The following is a 21,396-nucleotide window of genomic DNA, read 5'->3' as shown; positions in this document are numbered from 1 at the left end:
ACCAGGATGGGAAGTTTCTCTAGGAGAAGTTAAAGGAGCAGATAAAGCTCTCCTCCATCATCCTTTTTCCTTATGACACGGTAGGTAAGGTGAAGAGGCAGTTGAAGATTTCTGTGGGAAGCTCTGAATGAGGGAAACTAGAGTTTAGAGAGAAAGACATTCCAGTTCTAGAATTGTTGATTCCCCATGGATCTCTGGGGGTGGGTAGGGCAGCAGCAGGGAACTCCTGGACTGCTCCCCACTATGCCGGGATCCTCCAAGGGTGTCACGGATTGGAAGCCTCTCCTTGCCAGGCAGGATGCTCAGCAGCAACACGACGGACCGCAAGTAGGGGGGCAGCAAGGCTGGCAGCAAGGGGATCCGCAGCAGCTTGGGCGGCAGCAAGTCGTCCGGCAGCACGTGGTTTGGCAGCAGGTTGGGCGGCAGCAAGGCTGGCAGCAGCTGGACACACAGCACGTTGGCGGGCAGCAGGGCCTGCAGCAGCTGGACAGGCAGCAGGAAGGGCGGCAACAAGGCTGGCAGCAGCTGGACCCGCAGCACGGCGGGGGACAACACGGTCTGCAGCAGGTAGACACACAGCAAGCTGGGCGGACGCAAGGCTGGCAGCACAGGGAGAATCTTGGGAAGCCACAGAAGCTTGTGGAGCAGCAGTTGCAGGCCATGGTGATGGTGATTATGATATTCCTTCTGGTGCAAGGAGAAGTTCCTGACGTTTGGCTTCTTCTGTGCCCCACTGCCTGTCTTATATACTCCCCTGGCGGCTGCTATGGGGGGAAGTGGGATTGCATCCTTGTGATCGTAGGCTAATTTACAATAATTAATAGAAAGGTAATTAGGTGTTTTCCTGTGAAAGTCATGAGCTGCCTTCAGAGGACCATTGTGTTTCCCAAGGGCACTGAGAGTCATCCAATCAGCTCTTGGCATTACAAATCACATTCTTGTGTTTCATCTCCCTTGAGGAACATCACTTCCTATTAGCCAGCTTCTTCTCTCCCCAACCCCGGACCAGGAGTCTGTCACATGACTGTCCAACACTCTGGCACAGGTAACACACTGTGAGGAATGTTGGGCCTTCATCAGGATGAATGATTGTCCTGTGGGCTGGAAGGAACTTGATGGAAGAGGAACTTGGAGTCTCTGCCAAGCAATTCTGAAAGGATCAACTTGATTTTTCTTAATTTCCCACTCCCTCTGCATCTCCCTGATTTGCTCTCTTTGTTCTTCCCCTGTCCCAGCCCCACAGCACTTATGTACATACTGTGATTTTATTTATTTGTATTGATATCAGTCTCCCACTTCCTAGACTTTGGGCCCGTTGAGGGCAGGGAAAGTGATTCTCTATTGTGGTATTGTACTCTCCTAAGTGCTTAGTACTTTGTGAACTGGGGGAGAACAGCATAGGCTGGGTCAGTCTGTGTCTTGCCCTAATCCCTGCACAAGACTGTATCATCTAAAGTATTTCCACGTTCCCACTAAAAGGAGCCTTGTATTGTGCTGAATTTCTTCTGCCCCCAGTAAACCTGGAAATAGAACAACTGGGGAGAGCCTGGATTTGAGGAAGCAGATAGAAACTTCAGCTTGAAGAAAAAAATTAAAGAAAGATGTCATTGCTTTGCCAGACTAAGTGCTGGGTTTGATCTGGAGGACTTCTAGGGTAATAGTGGTGACAGAGATTCCACTGTGGTCTGGGAATCCGGCACATTATGAATACTTCTTAAACAACTCCAGTGGTTGCCTATCAACCTCCGCTCCAAACAAAAACTCCTCACTCAAGGCTTCAAGGCTCTCCATCACCTTGCCCCTTCCTACCTCTCCTCCCTTCTCTCTTTCTACCGCCCACCCCCCACACTCCGCTCCTCTGCCGCCCACCTCGTCACCGTCCCTCGGTCTCGCCTATCCCACCGTCGACCCCTGGGTCACGTCCTCCCGCGGTCCCGGAACGCCCTCCCTCCTCACCTCCGCCAAACTGATTCTCTTTCCCTCTTCAAAACCCTACTTAAAACTCACCTCCTCCAAGAGGTGAGACTGAGCTCCTCTTCTCCCTCTACCCCCTCTGCCATCCCTCCTTTACCTCTCCGCAGCTAAACCCTCTTTTTCCCCTTTTCCCTCTGCTCCTCCACCTCTCCCTTCCCATCCCCACAGCACTGTACTCGTCCGCTCAACTGTATATATTTTCATTACCCTATTTATTTTGTTAATGAACTGTACATCGCCTTGATTCTATTTAGTTGCCATTGTTTTTACGAGATGTTCTTCCCCTTGACTCTATTTATTGCCATTGTTCTCGTCTGTCCGTCTCCCCCGATTAGACTGTAAGCCCGTCAAACGGCAGGGACTGTCTCTATCTGTTGCCGACTTGTTCATCCCAAGCGCTTAGTACAGTGCTCTGCACATAGTAAGTGCTCAATAAATACTATTGAATGAATGAATGAATGAATGAATGAATGAATATTTCTCACCTGGAGAGGAAGAGGGAGATATGAAAGGTCATGGTCCTGGGCAAGAGGAGAAACAATTTTTTCCTAACCCAACTGGAATTATAGCTTCCATTCTAAGTAATGTTCTAAAAAGCAAGAGGAACCCATGTGGCTTTCGTCCAGCTAGGTGTAGAGCTGCCCAGGGGATTGGGCCTGGAGCAGATCACTTCTGGAGGCCATAAAATAATTATGATTATAATAATATTGATTGTGGCATTTGTAAAGCACTTATTATGTGCCAGGTACTGTACTAAAGGTGGGGCTCTGTCCCACATGAGGCTCACAGTCTTGATCCTCATTTTACAGATGAGATGAATGAGGCACAGAGAAGTTAAGTGACTTGCCCAAGGTCACACAGATGACAAGTGGCAGAGCGGGGATTAGAACTCCAGTCCTTCTGACTAGGTCCAGATCTAGATGTGCAGATCTAGGTTCACTTGGGATTAGGAAGAATGTTCCATTGTTCGTGAACTCCTCCCTTGAAGCCAGGAATTGATAGAGAGGGATTCTTATGCAGTTTTTTTTATGGCATTTGTTAAGCGCTTACTATGTGCCTGGTACTTTCTAAAACCTGGAGTAGATACAAGGTAATCAGGTTGGACACAGTCCATGTCCCACATAGAGCTCACAGTCTTAATCCCCATTTTACAGATGAGATAACTGAGGCATAGAGAAGTTAAGCCACTTGCCCAAAATCACACAACAGTCCAGTTTTGGAGCCGAGACTTTAACCCAGGTCCTTCTGACTCCCAGGTCCATGCTCTATCCACTAGGCCATGCTGCTTCTCAGTTCCTGATGTGTCCTTTTTGGTGAAATTAGGAACAGACTGTAGCAGTTTGGGTGACCTTCTGCCTCTTCTGCTTGCAGAAGTAACCTCTGAGAAACCACTTGAAAGTTTGGATTTCTTGAGGTCTACAATGTCCTCAAGATCTGTTGGACTCCAATCATTTTCGAAAGACACATAGCGGGCAAGCGGCAGAGCGGTGGTTTTTTAAATTGTATTGGTTAAGAACTTACTATGTGCCATTCACTGTACTAAGTATAGGGATAGACCCAAGATAATCAGGTTGGATACAGTTCTTGTTCCAAATAGGGCTCACAGTCTTAATCCCCATTTTACAGATGAAGTAACTGAGGCACAGAAAAGTAAAGTGATTTGTCCAAGGTCACACAGCAGACTGAGGGTCGGATTAGAACCCAGGTCCTTCTGACTCCCAGGCCCATGTTCTATCCACTAGGCCACATTGCTTCTGTAGGCTGTGCCGCTTGATTGAGCATTTACTGTGTGCAGAATAATGATGGTATTTGTTAAGCACTTACTCTGTGCCAAGCACTGTACTGTATCGATATAACAGAGTTGGTAGTTACATTCCCTGCCCACAGTGACCTTACAGTCCAGAGGAATAGATTAAACTATTTTGAATTTCTTCTGAATTCAAGAAATAATGATTCACACTGCCAGGATTTTCTATGCTGAGAAGGAAGATTTTATTAGAGAACAGTTGCTTAACAGGGTAAAAGAAAGGATGAGTGAGAAACAGGATGGGAAGAAAGCACATCAGACAAAAAGGATTCAGGACCAGGAACCTGGACTGTGGGATGAGAAAGGGATTCCTGAGTTGGATGGCACAAGAAGACACCTTTATCCACGCTCGGGTGGACAGGATGTCACGTTGGCCAGGCAAGAGGATGAGGAGACTAAGCTGTCTTGGGGTTTTCGGCCGACAGCTTCCTCACTCTTTGGTAGCTGTTGTTCACTTTAGCTGAGGAGGGCAGAAGTTGAGTGGGAGGCCAGGACTTGTTCCATGGTGGTGGAGACTGTTGGTCCCAAGTTGTTGTCGGGTGTCTCTGCTCATTGTGGTATGCATCACAATTCTCAAGGGCAACTCCTGGAGGTGCCAGGGAACCTGTGCGTCAATGTAGGAGGTCATGGGTTACAAGCAGCAGGTGAGAGGGGAGGTTATTCAGCAACAAGATGATGCACCACAAATAGGGAGGCAGCAGGTGGCCCTGGAGCAAGTGGTTTAGCAGCAAGCTGGGCGGCAGCAAGGCTGGCAGCAGGTGGGCACACAGCAGGTCGGGCGGCAGCAAGTCGTCCGGCAGCAAGTGGTTTGGCAACATGTTGGGCGGCAGCAAGGCTGGCAGCAGGTGGGCACACAGCAGGTCGGGCGGCAGCAAGTCGTCCGGCAGCAAGTGGTTTGGCAACATGTTGGGCGGCAGCAAGGCTGGCAGCAGCTAGTCACGCAGCAGGGTCGGGGGCAGCAAGGCCTGGGGCAGCAAGGCCTGCAGCAGCTGGACACGCAGCAAGGTTGGGGGCAGCAGGGCCTGCAGCAGCTGGACACGCAGCAGATTGGACGGCAGCAAGTGGGCTGGCAGCAAGTGGGCCTGCAGCAGGTTGGGCGGCAGCAGGTGGTTCTGCAGCAAGTGGTCTGGCAGCACGTCGGGGGGCAGCAAGGACTACTGCAGCAGCTGGGCTGACAGCAGGTCTCTTGGCAGCAGCCCCTTCCGCAGCTCAGGTCGGAGCAGACGGATCCACAGCAGGAGTTGACCATGATGTCGGTTGGTTTCAGGGTCTGGTGTTGTCTCAGAGGAGGAGGAGGAAGAGATTCCCAAGTTTGAATGGCTCCTGGTGTTCAGGGCCCCTTATATACCCTGAAGGGGTGGTGTGTCAGGGCACAGCGACTGATGATCCAGCATGGGGGATACCTTCCTTACCTTTGTTGGAGCCAATCGGAAAACAGCGAGTAAATTAACAATTAAGGTTCTGCTAAGGAAGTTTACTCTGACCCATGGGAAGGATATTTTTTTTTCCCTGTCAAATTCATTGGAAGCCAATCAGCCTCTTGCTTCCTAAGGTCCAATTTTGAACTTCCTCTCTCCTGAAGAATAGCATTCAGTTCAACAATTTTCCCTGACAGTAGCTCTGTCAGGTGACTGTGTGAGCCAATCAGGGTCGGATTAACTAAAGCAGGCACCTTGGATATAATTGTCTCGTGGGGACCTCTTCCTTTCCCCCCGATGTGCCCCTCAGTGGTGTCATTATAGCACCATCAACCAGAATGGCAGCAGGGATGCTCTAAGAGGCCTCGGCCACCAGGAATGGAAGTCCTTTCAACTGGGTAGCTTCATGGCCTGGGAGGAAGAAGGAATAATAATGATTGCATTTGTTAAGCGCTCACTATGTGCCAGGCACTGTGCTAAGCAACTGGGTAGATGCAAGATAATCAGGTCCCGCATGGGACTCACAGTCTAAGTAGGAGGAAGAGCAGATTTTGAATTCCCATTTTGCAGATGAAGGAACTGAGTTCCCAGAGAAGTTAAGTGATTTGCCCAAGGTCACAGCAGGAAAGTGGCAGATTTGGGATTAGAATCCAAGTTCTCTGACTCCCAGGCCCCTGCTCTGTCCACAAAGGCCATGCTGCTTCCCTGGAAGCAGGTGTTGGGATCAGGTGACCCATCATGAGAAAGTGGCATTTTCTGACACGTCCCTCTTTCCCACTCTCTTTCTACCCTCATCCTATGCCTTGTTCTTCTGAAAGTGAAGGTGGCTGGGGGGCCAGATGCAACGGACTTGGGTGATGGGGAATCCCCCTTGTTCCTTCCAGTATCAGACACACATCACTGGACAGTAGCCCACTGAGTAAAGTCACATGGCCAAGGAAATATGCACAAGGAATTGTCACCTCTACACCTCTTCAACATCTAAAACATTTTTCTGCTTTCTATTTGCTTTCATCTTAATGACCTGTCCAATCCAAAGATTCCTCCATTAGAGGGAGAACTTTGGGGTGGGGATGGGGGAGGTGATTAGCTTGAGTGATTTGTACCTGTTCGTATTAATGACTAAACCAACCTCCTCCCCTAACTGAGATGGGTTGAGGTTAATTGGGAGATTTTTACAGGAGCACTTGAGGACATGTAGACTTCTCCTTGATTTCATTCATTCCTTCGATTGTATTTATTCAATACTTACTGTGTGCAGAGCACTGTACTAAGCCTTGGGAGAATGCAATACAACAATAAACAGCTACATTCCCTGGCCACAATGAGCTTACAATCTATACAGGAGAAGACAGACATTAATATAAGTAAATAAATTATAGATATGTACAAAAGTGCAGTGGTTCTGAGAGTGGGGAAGAACAAAGCCAGCAAGTCAGGACAATGCAGAAGGGAGTAGGAGAAGAGGAAAGGGGGGCTGAGTCAGGGAAGGCCTCTTGGAGGAGATGTGCCTTCAATGAGGCTTTGAACGTGGAGAGAGTAATTGTCAGATTTGAGGAGGTAGGGCGTTTCAGGCTAGAGGCCTGATGTGGGCGAGGTGTCATTGGTGAGATAGTTGAGATCAAGGTACAGTGAGAAGGTTAGCTTTGGAGGAGCAAAGTGTGCAGGCTGGGTTGTAGTAGGAGAGTAGGGAGGTGAGGAAGGCGGGGCCAAGGTGATTGAGTACTTTAAAGCAAATGGTGAGGACTTTTTTATTTATTCGGAGGTGGATGGGCAACCACTCGAGTTTTTTGAGAAGTGGGGACATATGTTCTGAACTTCTCTGTAGGAAAATGATCCCCTAGATTTAAACGGATAGTGTCCCCAAGAAGAGCCAGACACACAGGCACTGGCTAACTTGCTGTAACCTATTATGAAAAAAAGCACACCTTCTTCAAAATGGTAACTTCCAGAAGGAGTGCTATTTGAGACTGTGGCCAAAAACTCTATAAACATGAGACACTGGGCATAAGCCCTTTGAATCCCTGCATTGATCTGGCCATCTACCAGCAAGACCGTTTTCTCTCTCCTTCCCCTGTGCCTGAATCATGCAAAGAATCACTCAGGGTCACCTGGGGTGATGATCCCCATCACTGGACAGTGTTTAGGATCAAAGCACCATCCTGGAGGCAGGAATGTTTGATGGAAGAAGAATGGAGCATGAAGAAATGCCAGGTAGTCAATGGGGAGTCACTAGGGAATCATGAGGAAGTAGAGGGGTGAGTGAACGACGTCAGGTGGTCAGGATCCCAACAGAGAATTTGGCTACTGTTGTACATTCCATATGCTTTTGGCCTGTTTACTTGAACCTCTTGGGCTGTGAGTCTGCTGGGAATGTACAGGGCAAAATGGCCGTTAATTTGAACGTGTTCTTGCGTATGTGGAGTGGTCTTGGAGCTGGAGCCATTAGGGTGGAAAGTGTTCAATAAAAATCCAGTGGAAAGCCCAGCCTGACCCTGTAGTCTTGGGCCTGAGGTGTGATAATGATCATGATGATAGTGGGGTCACTTATGATTAAATACTATGATGAGCCATAGTCCAGCAACTTCAGGACCGAGGATCTGCACAGAGTAATGAATTATTGTGGTAGTTGCTTTTGCAGAATCACTCACGCTCATCTGAGCTAGTGAGGAAACACAGCGGTCTGGGCCTTGTATTAGTCCCTTCTCATCGAAATGTTCCCTCTGAGCAGTTTTGTTTCTAGGCCTGTTTGATTGTCTCCTAACCACTTTGTTTAAGTGAACAAGAGTATTTCTGGTGACTGGTGTCCATAAGAATGGTAGAATATCAAGAGATGGAATGTGATTTGCCATTAGACCTGGACTCCATTTTGTACGGCCGACAGACCATTTCCTTGATGCGGGCACATCACGTATCCTCCTCTCTCCTTTGTTTCCTTATATCCGTCTTCAGGAAGTTTGGTTTCTTAAGGTCTTGAGACAGGAAGAAGCCAGGTCAGGATTCCTAAACCGCTCATCAGTAGTGTTTTCCCACAAGATTCTTATTAAGGAGAGAACCGGGCAGGGCCTAAAAATTACCTCAAGTAGAATTTACAGATGTCTGTATTAAGGTATAAACAATGATTGTGCTCTTCAATCTCATGTGAAGCTAGGATGCTGTACCAACTGTATATGAAGAAACTCTGTATTGCTAGAAATTGCCCTGGCCTTGACTAGTACAGGAAACTCTGCCGGTCAACCACCACTCTCTACCAGTCTGTCAGTTAGTAAGCCAATCTTATTTATTGAGCACTTACCTTGTGCAGAGCACTGTACTAAGTACTTGGGAGAGTACTATAAAGAGACACATTCCCTGATGACCATGAGCTTACAGTCTAGAACTTACAGTCTACAGTCTACTAGTGCTAGAAAAAAGTGTTAGTATTAATAAATGAGTCTCTGACATAGCCTTGTGAATGCAACACAGAGTCTGTGAAGTTTTCTTCCACAGTAGATTTACTTTTGTTTGGGCAGGAATGCAGTAATAAAGGAGACAGGCAGGGATGCAGTACATTGTTAACTTACCCAGCTCCAGGATGAAACGAGACTGGAACGCGTATCTCCAGATTCCCAGATCGGTGCTCTTTTCACTGGACCAGTGGCCAGACTGTCTGGAGCTGTTCCTTACCTCTGGAAGTCCATTGGTATGCCTCTCGGATACCCTTCGTTAACCAAGAACCCCAGCAATTTCTCCTCCTATTCTCCATCTGCAGGAAGCAAATGACACCTCTGTGAATAGAGCTGAATTTATTAGCTGGGTTACCCAAAGACCCTTGACCCCCCCAAATGAATTCTCCTCTTTGCCCGAAGACCAAAAGACCAAGAGAGCCAGGACCCTGGTATCCATGTCCTGGGTATGCAACAGAGGCAGAGAGGGGTAAAACAAGAGATACCAGGGGCAAGAACATGAAGAAGGATCTGGGGCAAAACAATTCCTTCTCCCCACACAATCTTCTGTGGTGGATGTGTGCACTGCCCAGAAGATTAATAATGTTAGTATTTGTTAAGCGCTTACTATGTGCAGACCACTGTTCTAAGCGCTGGGATAGATACAGGGTAATCAGGTTGTCCCATGTGAGGCTCACAGTTAATCCCCATTTTCCAGATGAGGTAACTGAGGCACAGAGAAATTAAGTGACTTGCCCACAGTCACACAGCTGACAAGTGGCAGAGCCGGGAGTCGAACACATGACCTCTGACTCCGAAGCCCAGGCTCTTCCCACTGAGCCACGCTGCTTCCTCAATAATATTGGTATTTGTTAAGCCCTTAGGATGTGCAGAGCACTGTTCTACATGCTTGGGGAGATACAGGGTCATCAGATGGTCCCACGTGGGGCTCCCAGTCTCACCGAGGGAACTGAGGCCCAGAGAAGTGAAGTGACTCGCCCCCAGTCACCCAGCTGCCAAGTGGCAGAGCCAGGATTCGAACCCATGACCTCTGCTTCCCAAGGCCGGGCTCTTTCCACTGAGCCACGCTGCTCCTCAAGATTACATGATGTTGATCACTTCCACCTCTGTCCACACCATCCTCTCCACAGGATTACTCTGCTCTCTCATATATGCTTAACATGACTATCCAAATCCATTTCTCACCACATTAAGCATCATCCTCTTCACCTCTGTGAATGTCTGGTTGCCTCAGCAAGGGCACAAATTAGCTAACAGGTGGTCAATTTCACCTTCATTCAAACACAGTGTCTAGTCTTGAGGAGCTGGTTTACTAGAAACAGCCCCCCATTAGAGACATCTCAACATTAATCCTTTGAGGGGAAAGTTCAACTGGGCACCTGGTGATGACATTACCTGGAACCATACAAGTCCAGGGGTGAATTTTTCAAAGTACAACAGGAGATAAAAGTCACAGGACATCGGCCAATAGCTTTTAGCCTCTGCCTCCCTCTGAAACTGCCCTTGTTGAAACTGCAGGTTGTATGGTGATCTTTGTAATCACATCTACTCGGCACCTATCAGTGAACAATTTGATAAGTGGATTTAGCTAACTTTGGGAGCCACACAGATGTGGTTATGATGCAATGCTAGGTTAGGGATAGTCTGGTTACATTTGGATTTTATTTCTTAAATTCTCTATTCTTTGATTGTTGCAGCTGACCCATTACCTTGCAGAGGTAGATATCACATTTTGTCTTGAACTTTTTCTGTACATAGAGTAAATTGTTTCATGTTTCTTTTTAATAAAGAGGGTATTGGTACCATCTGACTGTGAACTCTACAAATCGAAAAACAATCATGTTTTTGACTGGAAGAAGGCCCTCCCCCTACTCTTCCCCCCACCTAACCCCCTCTTCACCCCCTCCCCCCTTCTCTCTTCCCCACCCACGCCCCATCCCAGTCCTCTTGTCCCACCGCCACCCCTCATCCCCCTCTCCTCGTCCAGGGCCCCGCCACCTCCTTCCCATCCAAACCCTCCCCTCCCCCCGCCCCTCCCCCCTCCTCCCCTTGCACCCACAGCTACTTTCAAGTGTGGCCTCTGGAACCCCCGCTCTGTTACAGGCAAGCTACCTTTCATCCATGACCTTTTCCTCTCCCGCTCTCTCCTCCTCCTCGCCCTTTCGGAAACGTGGCTCTCTCCCGAAGACACGGTCTCCGCCGCCGCTCTCTCCAGCGGAGGCCTCTCCTTCTCCCACTCCCCCAGACTCACCGGTAAGGGAGGAGGCGTCGGCTTCCTCCTCTCGCCCCGATGCCGCTTCCGCACTATCCCTCCTCCCCCTCCCTCTCCTTCCCCTCCTTCGAAGCCCATATCATTCGCCTCTACCACCCACTCCAGTTACTTGTCGCCGTCATCTACCGCCCTCCCGGTCCCACCTCCGACTTCTTCAACCACCTTGACCCCTTTCTCACCTTCCTTCTCTCCTTCTCTCTGCCCACTCTGATCCTTGGAGACTTCAACATCCATACGGATGTACCCGACGACTCCTCTGCCGCCCGCCTGCTATCCCTCCTCGACTCTGCCGACCTCCTCCTCCACCATACCGCGCCCACTCACCGACTCGGTCACACCCTCGATCTCGTCATCTCCTACCGCTGCACTATCTCCTCACTCACCAACTCTGAAATCCCTCTCTCGGACCATAACCTTCTCACCTGCCTCATCTCTCACACTCCCTCCCCCTGCAAATCTTCGCTACTGCCCCACAGAGACCTCCGCTCTCTCGATCCCATCCGTCTTTCCAATAGCATCTCGCCTCACCTTGCCGCCCTGTCCTCTCTTCCCACTCTCGACGATCAGGTCTCCGCTCTCAACTCCACCCTCACTACTCATCTCGACTCTCTCGCCCCCCTTTCCCTCCGCCGCTCTCGCGCCACTAACCCACAGCCCTGGATCACCTCCTCCGTCCGCCTCCTACGCTCCTATGCTCGAGCTGCTGAGCGCCGCTGGCGAAAGTCCAAGCACCAAGCCGACCTCACACACTTCAAATTTATCCTTTTCCTGCCTTAACTCTGCCCTCTCCTCCGCCAGGCAAAGCTTCTTCTCCTCCCTCATCGACACCCATGCCCGTCACCCCCGCCGATTGTTCCGGACCTTTAACTCTCTCCTTAGGCCCCCTGTTCCTCCCCCTCCCCCATCTCTCACCCCTAATGATCTGGCCACCTATTTCCTCACAAAAATCAACACGATCAGGTCTGAGCTCCCCAAAGTCACCCCTCCGCCTCTCCCCTCCCCCCCAACAACCCCCTCCCCTACTTTCCCATCCTTCCCTGCAGTATCCTCAGAGGAGATCTCCTCCCTCCTCGCAAGTGCCACCCCCTCCACCTGCGCCTCGGACCCCATTCCCTCTCACCTTCTTAAAACCATCGCCCCTGCCCTCCTCCCTTCCTTAACTTCTATTTTTAACCACTCAATCTCCAAGGGCTCCTTCCCCTCTGCCTTCAAACACGCCCACGTCTCCCCCATCCTAAAAAAACCCGCTCTTGACCCCACTTCCCCCTCCAGTTATCGTCCTATCTCCCTACTACCCTTCCTTTCCAAAATCTTAGAACGAGTCGTCTACAATCGATGCCTAGAATTCCTTAACTCCCATTCTCTCCTAGACCCCCTCCAATCTGGCTTCCGTCCCCTCCACTCTACTGAGACTGCTCTCTCTAAGGTCACCCATGACCTCCTTCTTGCCAAATCCAATGGCTCCTACTCCATTCTGATCCTCCTTGACCTCTCTGCTGCCTTTGACACTGTCGACCATCCCCTCCTCCTCCGTACCTTATCTCACCTTGGCTTCACGGACTCTGTCCTCTCCTGGTTCTCCTCTTACCTCTCTGGCCGATCATTCTCGGTCTCCTACGCTGGAGCCTCCTCCCCCTCCCATCCTTTAACTGTTGGAGTTCCTCAAGGGTCAGTTCTTGGCCCTCTTCTGTTCTCCATTTACACTCACTCCCTCGGTGAACTCATCCACTCTCACGGCTTTGACTACCATCTCTACGCAGATGACACGCAGATCTACATCTCCGCCCCTGTCCTCTCCCCCTCCCTTCAGGCTCGCATCTCCTCCTGCCTCCGGGACGTCTCCACCTGGATGTCTGCCCGCCACCTAAAACTCAACATGAGCAAGACTGAGCTCCTCATCTTCCCTCCCAAGCCCGGTCCGCTCCCAGACTTCTCCATCACCGTGGATGGCACGACCATCCTTCCCGTCCCGCAGGCCCGCAATCTCGGTGTCATCCTTGACTCGTCCCTCTCGTTCACCCCACACATCCTATCCGTTACCGAGACCTGCCGGTTTCACCTCTACAATATCGCCAAGATCCGCCCTTTCCTCTCCACCCAGACGGCTACCTTACTATTACGGGCTCTCGTTATATCCCGGCTAGACTACTGTGTCGGCCTTCTCTCTGACCTCCCTTCCTCCTCTCTCGCCCTGCTCCGGTCTATTCTTCACTCCGCTGCCCGGCTCATCTTCCTGCAGAAACGATCTGGGCATGTCACTCCCCTTCTTAAACAACTCCAGTGGTTGCCTATCGACCTCCGCTCCAAACAAAAACTCCTCACTCTAGGCTTCAAGGCTCTCCATCACCTTGCCCCTTCCTACCTCTCCTCCCTTCTCTCTTTCTACCGCCCACCCCGCACGCTCCGCTCCTCTGCCGCCCACCTCCTCGCCGTCCCTCGGTCTCGCCTATCCCGCTGTCGACCCCTGGGTCACGTCCTCCCGCGGTCCTGGAACGCCCTCCCTCCTCACCTCCGCCAAACTGATTCTCTTTCCCTCTTCAAAACCTTACTTAAAAATCACCTCCTCCAAGAGGCCTTCCCAGACTGAGCTCCTCTTCCCCCTCTACTCCCTCTGCCATCCCCCCTTTACCTCTCCGCAGCTAAAGCCTCATTTTCCCCTTTTCCCTCTGCTCCTCCACCTCTCCCTTCCCATCCCCACAGCACTGTACCCGTCCGCTCAACTGTATATATTTTCGTTACCCTATTTATTTTGTTAATGAATTGTACATCGCCTTGATTCTATTTAGTTGCCATTGTTTTTACGAGATGTTCTTCCCCTTGACGCTGTTTAGTGCCATTGTTCTTGTCTGTCCGTCTCCCCCGATTAGACTGTAAGCCCGTCAAACGGCAGGGACTGTCTCTATCTGTTGCCGACTTGTTCATCCCAAGCGCTTAGTACAGTGCTCTGCACATAGTAAGCGCTCAATAAATACTATTGAATGAGTTTAGGCCTTTTTGATTCACTTTCACTTTCAACTGCAGCGAGTTAGCAGGCAAAACCCCTAAGCCCACTGTAATTCCAGGGGGTGAAAATCCATTCATTCATAGGAGGGTGGCAGTGAATTTCTGGGGGAAGCAGCATGGCGCAGTGGATAGAGAATGGTCCTGGGAGTCAGGAGGACCTGGGTCCTAATCCCAGCTCTGCTACTTGTCGTGTGGCCTTGGGCAAATCACTTAACTTCTCTGTACCTCTGTTGCCTCATCTACAAAATGGGGATTAAGACTGTGAGCCCTACGTGGGACAGGAACTGTATCCAACCTGGTTCACTTGTACCTAACCCAGACCTTAGTACAATATCTGGCTCGCAGTAAGTGCCTAATAAATGTCAAAAAAAAGAGCACTTCAGGGAGCTATATGGGGGCACATTGGAAAGGCAAGGTCCCCTGAGTGACCCCCTTTCCTCCAGGATGAGTTCATTCATGGAAGGTTGCCCAGCAGGCATGTTCCAGTCTGGATCAGGTCAGGTAGCAGGCAACATGGTCCAAGGAGTCTTGTGTTGAAGCCCATCCTTAGCCCTGGTGGCCGACAACAGCCGTCCCTCAACATCCCAGAGCCCCTATCAGAGAACTTCGAAACTGCGAAATCCGTGATCTGGCATCCCAACATAATTATCCTAAAATGTGGTTAAAGTGTCCATATCAATTCCAGAAAACAAGACTGGTTTCAATTTTCCATTGGCTCTTTTTTGACTGTGTTCCTCCCAGATGCTTGGAGCTCCAGGGACACTCCCCTGGGTGAAACTTGTGTAGATCAGTGCTTCTTTGGCTCTATACAATCATGGCTGAACCAAGCCTTGGCATGCTCCAGTGCATAGATCAGGTGGAATGGACATAAGATTCCGAGTTCTCTGTCGGGATCCTGACAGGCTGATATCGCTCATGCAGTCATCTCCTTCCCCATGATTTCTTAGTGACTCTCTTCTGAGCTCCCAGCAGCATCTCCTTCCTGTTCTCCCACAACCAGCACTCCTTCCTCTAGGAAGTTGTTTGATCTTGGACACTGCTCCATCAGGGAATCTTCAGTCATGTGATCTATGTACATGTGAGCCTGTTTCATGCACAGAAGAGGGAGAAAGAAACAGAGAGAAAGAGAAAGAAAGTGATCCGACAGTTCACACAGTCACATGACAAAGCCACAGGTCAGGGTGGCAGGAAAAAGATTAAGTGAGAAGAGGGGGAAGTTCAAAACTGTGCCTTGGGAAGCAAGCTGCTGATTGGCTGTTGCTTAGGTTGGAAGGGAAGATTTTCCTTCCCACTGACATGAGCACGTCTTGGCAGAACCTTAATTGCTAATCTACTCATTGCTTTCCAATTGGCCCCAGTGATGAAGAAATCCTGCATGCTGGATCATGAGTCTCTGGCCCTCCAGGTACCACCCCATCAGGGTATATAAGAGGCATGGGGGGCCAGGGGCCATACAAACTCGGGAATCTCCTCCTTCACTGAGACAATACCAGACCTTGAACCAACCGACAACATGGTCAATTCCTGTTGTGGATCCGTCTGCTCTGACCTGAGCTGCGGAAGAGGCTGCTGCCAAGAGACCTGTTGTGAGCCCGGCTGCTGCAGCAGCTCTTGCTGCCCCCCAACCTGCTGCCAGACCACTTGCTGCAGGACCACCTGCTGCCGCCCCACATGCTGTGGGACCAGCTGCTGTCGCCCGACCTGCTGCAGGCCCACTTGCTGCCAGTCGGTCTGCTGCCAGCCCACTTGCTGCCGCCCAGTCTGCTGCGTGTCCAGCTGCTGCAGGCCCTGCTGCCCCCAACCTTGCTGCGTGTCTACCTGCTGCAGGCCCTGCTGCCCTCGACCATGCTGCGTGTCTAGCTGCTGCAGGCCCTGCTGTCCCAGGCCTTGCTGCCCCCGACCATGTTGTGTGACCAGCTGCTGCCAGCCCTGCTGCCGCCCAACGTGCTGCCAAACCACTTGCTGCCGTCCAACCTGCTGTGTGCCCAGCTGCTGCCAGCCTTGCTGCCGCCCAGCTTGCTGCCAAACAACTTGCTGCAGAACCACCTGCTGCCGCCCTACTTGCTGTGCATCATCTTGCTGCTGAATAATCTCCTCTCTCACCAGGTGCTTGCAGCAGATGACTGTCCTCAAAGATAACTGGGTTCTCTGGACTACTTGCAACCAACCAGTAGAAGGACAGTCTGCAAAGAATTGAAATTGAGCTGCTTGGCAACAATGTGGTACTCACAATCCTCGTAGCTGTCGAATTGGGCTCCGTCACTCACCCAAAGGGCATCGTCCTCATCCAGGTGGACGGAGACATCTAAGCAGCCTTGAAGCCATTGGCCAAAAGCCACATGGATAATCAGCTGGCCAAGGTGACCGCCTGCCCATCTGAGGAAGAACAATGAAGTGTATCCCAACCACCTAACCAGTGTGAAAAAATCCTTTCTCAGCCCATCATCCAGATCTTCCGATCCCAAGTCCTCTGAGCCTGTTATGTTTTCTTCCCATCCAGTTCCTCTCTCTTGTTTTCATAAACATTGTTCATTGACTGCTTTCTAATAAAACATTACTTCCCAGCAAAGACAATCCTGTTACTGTGAACGATTATTCATTGAACTCTTTTCCTTAGCTTCTTGAACACAGTAGAAATCTAAAGTGGTTTAAATTATCCCGTTAATTTCCACCTTTCTTATCTTGATAGTCAATGCTAAAGAATGAGAATTATAATCTAGAGCATCTTGAGAAACTGCAGAACTCCTCTCCCTGGGACACTACTTATCAAAGCTATAATAGAAAAAAGTTCTACCTGAGATTGTAGTCTTCAGCCATCAGCTCTACTGATGATGAGATTATCAGCTGATGAGGCGCTACAGTCAGGATCAATCAACCAACCTATGAATCATATTTATTGAGCACTTACTGGGTTTAGAGCACTGTATTAAGCCCTTGGTAGAGTAGACTATAAAGGAATTGCTAGATATGTTCCCTGCCCACAATGAGTTTACAATCTAGAGGGAGCGACCGACCATAATGTAAATAAATTAAATTACAAATACATATGATAGTGCTATAAGGTTGAAGGAGGCATGAGTAAGGGGTGCAAATGCTAATACAAGGATGGCACAGAAGGGAGTGGGAAAAGAGGAAATGAGGGCTTATTCGGGGAAGATTTCTTGGAAGACTTGTGCCTTCAATGGGGCTTTCAAGGTGGGGAGAATGAACCTCTGTTGGATATGAAAAGGGAGGGAGTTCCAAGTTGGAGGCAGGACGTGGCTGAGAAGTCGGAGGTGAGATAGACGAGATCGAGGTACAGTGAATAGGTCAGAATATTTCAGGACTGAGAATCTGCTCAGAGAAATGGATTATTTGGCTTCAGGTGCCCTTGTCCTTTCTGTTCATAGTCACGCTTGGAAAGGAATGCAATAAGTGAGGACGGGGAGGAACACACAACACACACACACGTGGTCTTTACTCACTTCAGTCAGTTGCAGAAGCTGGGAAGCAGTGTGGCCTAGTAGAAAGAACCCAGATCTAGGAATCACTTATTTGTGGAAAGATCTTGGGAAAATCACTTAATGTCTCTGCAAAATGGGGATTCAATAGATATTCTTCTTCCTTCTTAGACTTAAGCCTCATGTGGGACCTGATGAGCTTGTACCTTGCGCAGCTCTTAGTTCAGTGCTTGGCATTTAGTAAATGCTTAACAAATACCACAATTATTATTATTACTACAGTGTGTTGTAAGACTGGAACCCACATCTCTGGATTCCCTCTTTTCACTGGACCAGAGACTGGGCTACTGTTTCTGATTTCTGAAAGTCCATTTGCATGCCTGGCAGAGTTTATTTGAGAGCCTGATGCAACTGGATGTCTGGTGATGTCATTAGCTGTTTCCAAGATGAATCAAGGGTGATTTGAGAGAGGAGCAGGAGATAAATCCAAAAGATAGAAAACTTGGAGACTGCCCTAAATGAAACTACAGATTGTGCTGCGACCTTTGTGGTCACTTTGAGCCATTCTAAAAGAGGCAATCCCTGGACAAATTGATGAGTGGATTTTGCTACTTTGGGAGCAATCATGGAGTTCGAAGTTAGGGACAATATACAGTTATACTGGGATTTTATTTACAGTCCCTGTAACCTGATTGCTGCTAATGACCTTGCTGAGATAGACACCACATTTTGTCCTCTGCATTTTTGATTCTTGAAGTAAAACATCTCTTATTTCCTTTGAATAAAGAGGGGAATACATGCCATCTGTTAGTGAACTCTCCAAACCCAGGGCAAACCACGTTATTTAGGGGGAGAGGGGGTCTAGAGTTTTTTGATACCTTCTGTGGTTGCTTTAACTGCAGGGTTTCTGGTTCAGTGGAAAAGCCCCTGAGGCCACAGTGTCTCCAGGGCATGAAAATCCATTCATTCGCAAGATCATGGCAGTGAATTTTCTTGTGAACTCTGGTGTATACTAGTGAAAAATATCTGGGAGCACAAAGTGATGATGGGGCACCCCGAATGTTTCCTTTTCTTCAAGTCTGGTCCAATCAAGGAAGGTTGTCCCAGCTGGCATGTTCCTGTCCGGCTCAGGGCAGGTAACATAGTACAGAGAGTCTTCTGTTTCAAAGCCACCACTTGTCCATGTTGCTGATAACTTCCATCTCTCAAGAATTCCCTCAAAACCTCAATTCCCCTGAACCAGAAGCCCAACATTGTTACCCAAAGAACGAGACAAGAAGTCAAGATGTCCACATCAATTGAATTTACTGGAAGTAGAGGTATTGGAGTGCCTCCTTCCCATTCTGACACTCCTAATTCCTCTGGATCCAGTGGGATTGTGAGACCATCCCAAAGTGCTAAGAAAGAGAGAGAGGGGGATCACCACTCTTTCCCCAAGTTCCCCCTTGCTCCTTTCAACAGATCATGAACCATCCAGATTCTGCCCTAGACGTGGGTTTCCTCACTTCTGATATCAGTTTAAGGTGGTTGTGCAATACAGAAATGTATCTGTATATTTTTGGGAGTTCACTGATCTAGAAGCTGATCAGTCCTTGCCAGAGGTAGAGACATCAGTTTAGATGTCATGACCTCTGTATCCCAGAAAATCCTTATCGGATCATCCTCAGTTAGGGAAATCATCTTAACACTGATTGCTGCTGAATCATCTCTGGAAATCCCTTTGTTCTTTTGCGTCAGTTTTGTCAAGCTTTCTGGAGATGTTGGGTTTAGATTGTTCTTGCAGTCTGATGGTCCCTCTCTGTTGATGCCAGTAAATGTCTTGGTTTCATCACTCTGCTTTTGAACTTCTTCTACTCTTGTGCCACTCTTGTGCCATAAATGTCTCACCCCATGCTCCTGCTCAATGGAGAGAGCACCGCTCTGGAAATCAGGAGACATAACGTCCATTCCCATATGCTCCAGTAGCTGGCTAAGGTGAGAAAAGACAGTGCTTACACTTAGCATTGTGCTGCATCACTCCCTAACTCCGCTAACTAAATTTCTGCCCAAGCAGGAATATGCATGGATGAGTGTACATGGTGCTGCCCAAGCCACTAGCATGATATTCTGTTCCTCTGCACAAATTCTCCGTCCTAAAGTCTCCTGACTCACTGCCATTCATCGTGGTGAATGGTTTCTTCATCATTATCCCTCAAGGCCCAAGGCTACAGTATCAGGCCAGACTGCCCATCCTTTCTTTCTGGCTAAACATCCCATCCTTTTTTTTCCCAAGCACTTTCCTCCCCAACTCGTCAAACTCCAGGTCCACTTCGTATGTCAAAATTTGTGCATATTAATGTCACTTTAGCTCTGGGCCATCACAGCTAAATCAATGCCTGACGTGTTCAAGGCAACAGACCAGAAGAAATCAATTGTTTTTATTGAGTGCTTACTGTATGCAGAACACAAAGCGCCTGGGAGAGTGCAATACAACAGAGTTGGTAGACATATTCCCTACCCACAAGGACTTACAGTCTAGAGGTGGAGATGGACATCCATAGAAATAATTTAATTATGGATGTCCATCTGTGGTATTTATTGAGCATTTAATGTGTGCTAAGCTCTGTACTTGGTGCTTAGGAGAGTACACTACAAAAGAGTTGGTGGATATACTCCTTCCCCACAAGGAGCTTACAGCCTAGAAGGGGATATGTACATACCTGGAATGGATATGAGCTGTGGTGTTCTCTGTCAGGATCCTGACAAACTGATGTCTTTCACTCATCCACCTCCTTCCTCATGTTTCCCCTGTGACTCCCCACTGACCACCTGGCAGTGTCCCCTTCCTGCTCTCCCTCAACCAGCATTCCTGCCTCCAGGAAGGTGTTTGATCCTGAACATTGCTCAGTTATGGGCACCTTCACCCATGTGACCCAGGCATCCAATGTGACTCATAGCAGCCTGGAATACAGGGAGGGATACATCAGGACCCACAGTCACTTGACAAAATCATGGTTTGCAGTGGTTGATGTGTGGAGATATTCCTCAGGATAGGGGAAATTCAAAACTGTGCCCTGGGAAGCAACCAGCTAATTAGCTGATTAACCTTCTCATGAGTCTGAGCATACTTCCTCGGCAGAACCTTAATTGCTAATCTACTCATTGCTTTCCAATTGGTCGGCCCGGTGATGGCAAGGAAGAAATTCCAAATACTAGATCATGAGCCTCTGCCACTCCAGGAGCCACCCCGTCAGGGTATATAAGGGGCATGGGGTAGCCAGGGACCAGTCAAACTTGGAAATCTCCTCCACCACTGAGACAATACCAGACCCTGAACCAACTGACACCATGGTCAACTCCTGCTGTGGATCCGTCTGCTCCGCCCTGAGCTGTGGAGGAGACTGCTGCCAAGAGACCTGTTGTGAGCCCAGCTGCTGCAGCAGCCCTTGCTGCCCCCCGACCTGCTGCCAGACCACTTGCTGCAGGACCACCTGCTGCCGTCCGACCTGCTGCAGGCCCTGCTGTCCCCGTCCTTGCTGCGTGTCTATCTGCTGCAGGCCCCGCTGCCCCCATCCATGCTGCGTTTCCAGCTGTTGCAGACCCTGCTGCCCCCGACCCTGCTGTGTGTCCAGCTGCTGCAGGCCCTGCTGCCCCAGGCCTTGCTGTGTGTCCAGCTGCTGCAGGCCCTGCTGCCCCCGCCCCTGCTGTGTGCCTAGCTGCTGCCAGCCTTGCTGCCGCCCAACCTGCTGCCAAATCACTTGCTGCCGGACGACTTGCTGCCGCCCGACCTGCTGTGTGCCCAGTTGCTGCCGGCCTTGCTGCTGAACCATCTGCTGCTATCTTATCTGTGGGCCACCACCCTGCTGTTGAGCAACCTCCTTTAATGCCAACTACTTGCAACCATCTGAAGTCCAGGTTCCCTTAATCGTCTGAAGCTCTCTGTACACAAAGAACCGACAGCCTGTGGTGGGACCACAGTCCTCACCATCATGGAAACAGGTCCGGCCTCCCAGTCCATGGCCACCTTCCTCAGCCAACATGGACACTGGTTTCCGAA

General features: G+C 49.6%; 3 protein-coding genes across 4 annotated transcripts; 2 read left to right on the top strand and 1 right to left on the bottom strand.

The window, feature by feature from the left end:
• Positions 1 to 280: 280 nt before the first annotated feature.
• LOC100681906 (keratin-associated protein 4-3-like) lies at positions 281 to 5,030 on the bottom strand. 2 transcript variants are annotated; one of them, XM_029075544.1, is made up of 3 exons: positions 4,821 to 5,030; positions 4,526 to 4,703; positions 281 to 583 (listed from the first exon to the last, which is right to left on the bottom strand). In XM_029075544.1, the coding sequence occupies exons 1-3, from the start codon at positions 5,028 to 5,030 to the stop codon at positions 303 to 305; spliced, it is 669 nt and encodes a 222-aa protein (XP_028931377.1). In that variant the 3' UTR covers positions 281 to 302. The 2 variants fall into 2 exon arrangements, with proteins under 2 accessions (XP_028931377.1, XP_007662429.2); XM_007664239.2 differs by lacking the exon at positions 281 to 583 and having other exon boundaries at positions 4,503 to 5,030.
• A 10,403-nt stretch (positions 5,031 to 15,433) lies between these two features.
• Positions 15,434 to 16,006, top strand: LOC107547598 (keratin-associated protein 4-4-like). The gene has a single exon (XM_029075546.1). The coding sequence runs from the start codon at positions 15,434 to 15,436 to the stop codon at positions 16,004 to 16,006; it is 573 nt and encodes a 190-aa protein (XP_028931379.1).
• A 4,681-nt stretch (positions 16,007 to 20,687) lies between these two features.
• Positions 20,688 to 21,164, top strand: LOC100091875 (keratin-associated protein 4-9-like). Its single transcript, XM_007664237.2, has one exon. The coding sequence runs from the start codon at positions 20,688 to 20,690 to the stop codon at positions 21,162 to 21,164; it is 477 nt and encodes a 158-aa protein (XP_007662427.2).
• Positions 21,165 to 21,396: the final 232 nt, after the last annotated feature.

This window comes from Ornithorhynchus anatinus, chromosome 11 (assembly GCF_004115215.2).
Source record: "Ornithorhynchus anatinus isolate Pmale09 chromosome 11, mOrnAna1.pri.v4, whole genome shotgun sequence".
Lineage (NCBI taxonomy): Eukaryota > Metazoa > Chordata > Mammalia > Monotremata > Ornithorhynchidae > Ornithorhynchus > Ornithorhynchus anatinus.
This window is presented reverse-complemented; position numbering and strand designations above follow the sequence as displayed.

What these genes read in the sequence shown, in the direction of transcription:
- LOC100091875 (XM_007664237.2), top strand. Translation starts at nt 20,688, where the DNA reads ATGGTCAACTCCTGCTGTGGATCCGTCTGCTCCGCCCTGAGCTGTGGA.
- LOC100681906 (XM_029075544.1), bottom strand. Translation starts at nt 5,030, where the DNA reads ATGGTCAACTCCTGCTGTGGATCCGTCTGCTCCGACCTGAGCTGCGGA. An exon ending in GCTGCCGTCCAATCTGCTGC is followed by an intron (nt 4,704 to 4,820) that starts GTGTCCAGCTGC and finishes AGCTGCTGCCAG; the next exon opens with CCTTGCTGCCGCCCAACATG. An exon ending in GCCCACCTGCTGCCAGCCTT is followed by an intron (nt 584 to 4,525) that starts GCTGCCGCCCAG and finishes GCGTCCGCCCAG; the next exon opens with CTTGCTGTGTGTCTACCTGC.
- LOC107547598 (XM_029075546.1), top strand. Translation starts at nt 15,434, where the DNA reads ATGGTCAATTCCTGTTGTGGATCCGTCTGCTCTGACCTGAGCTGCGGA.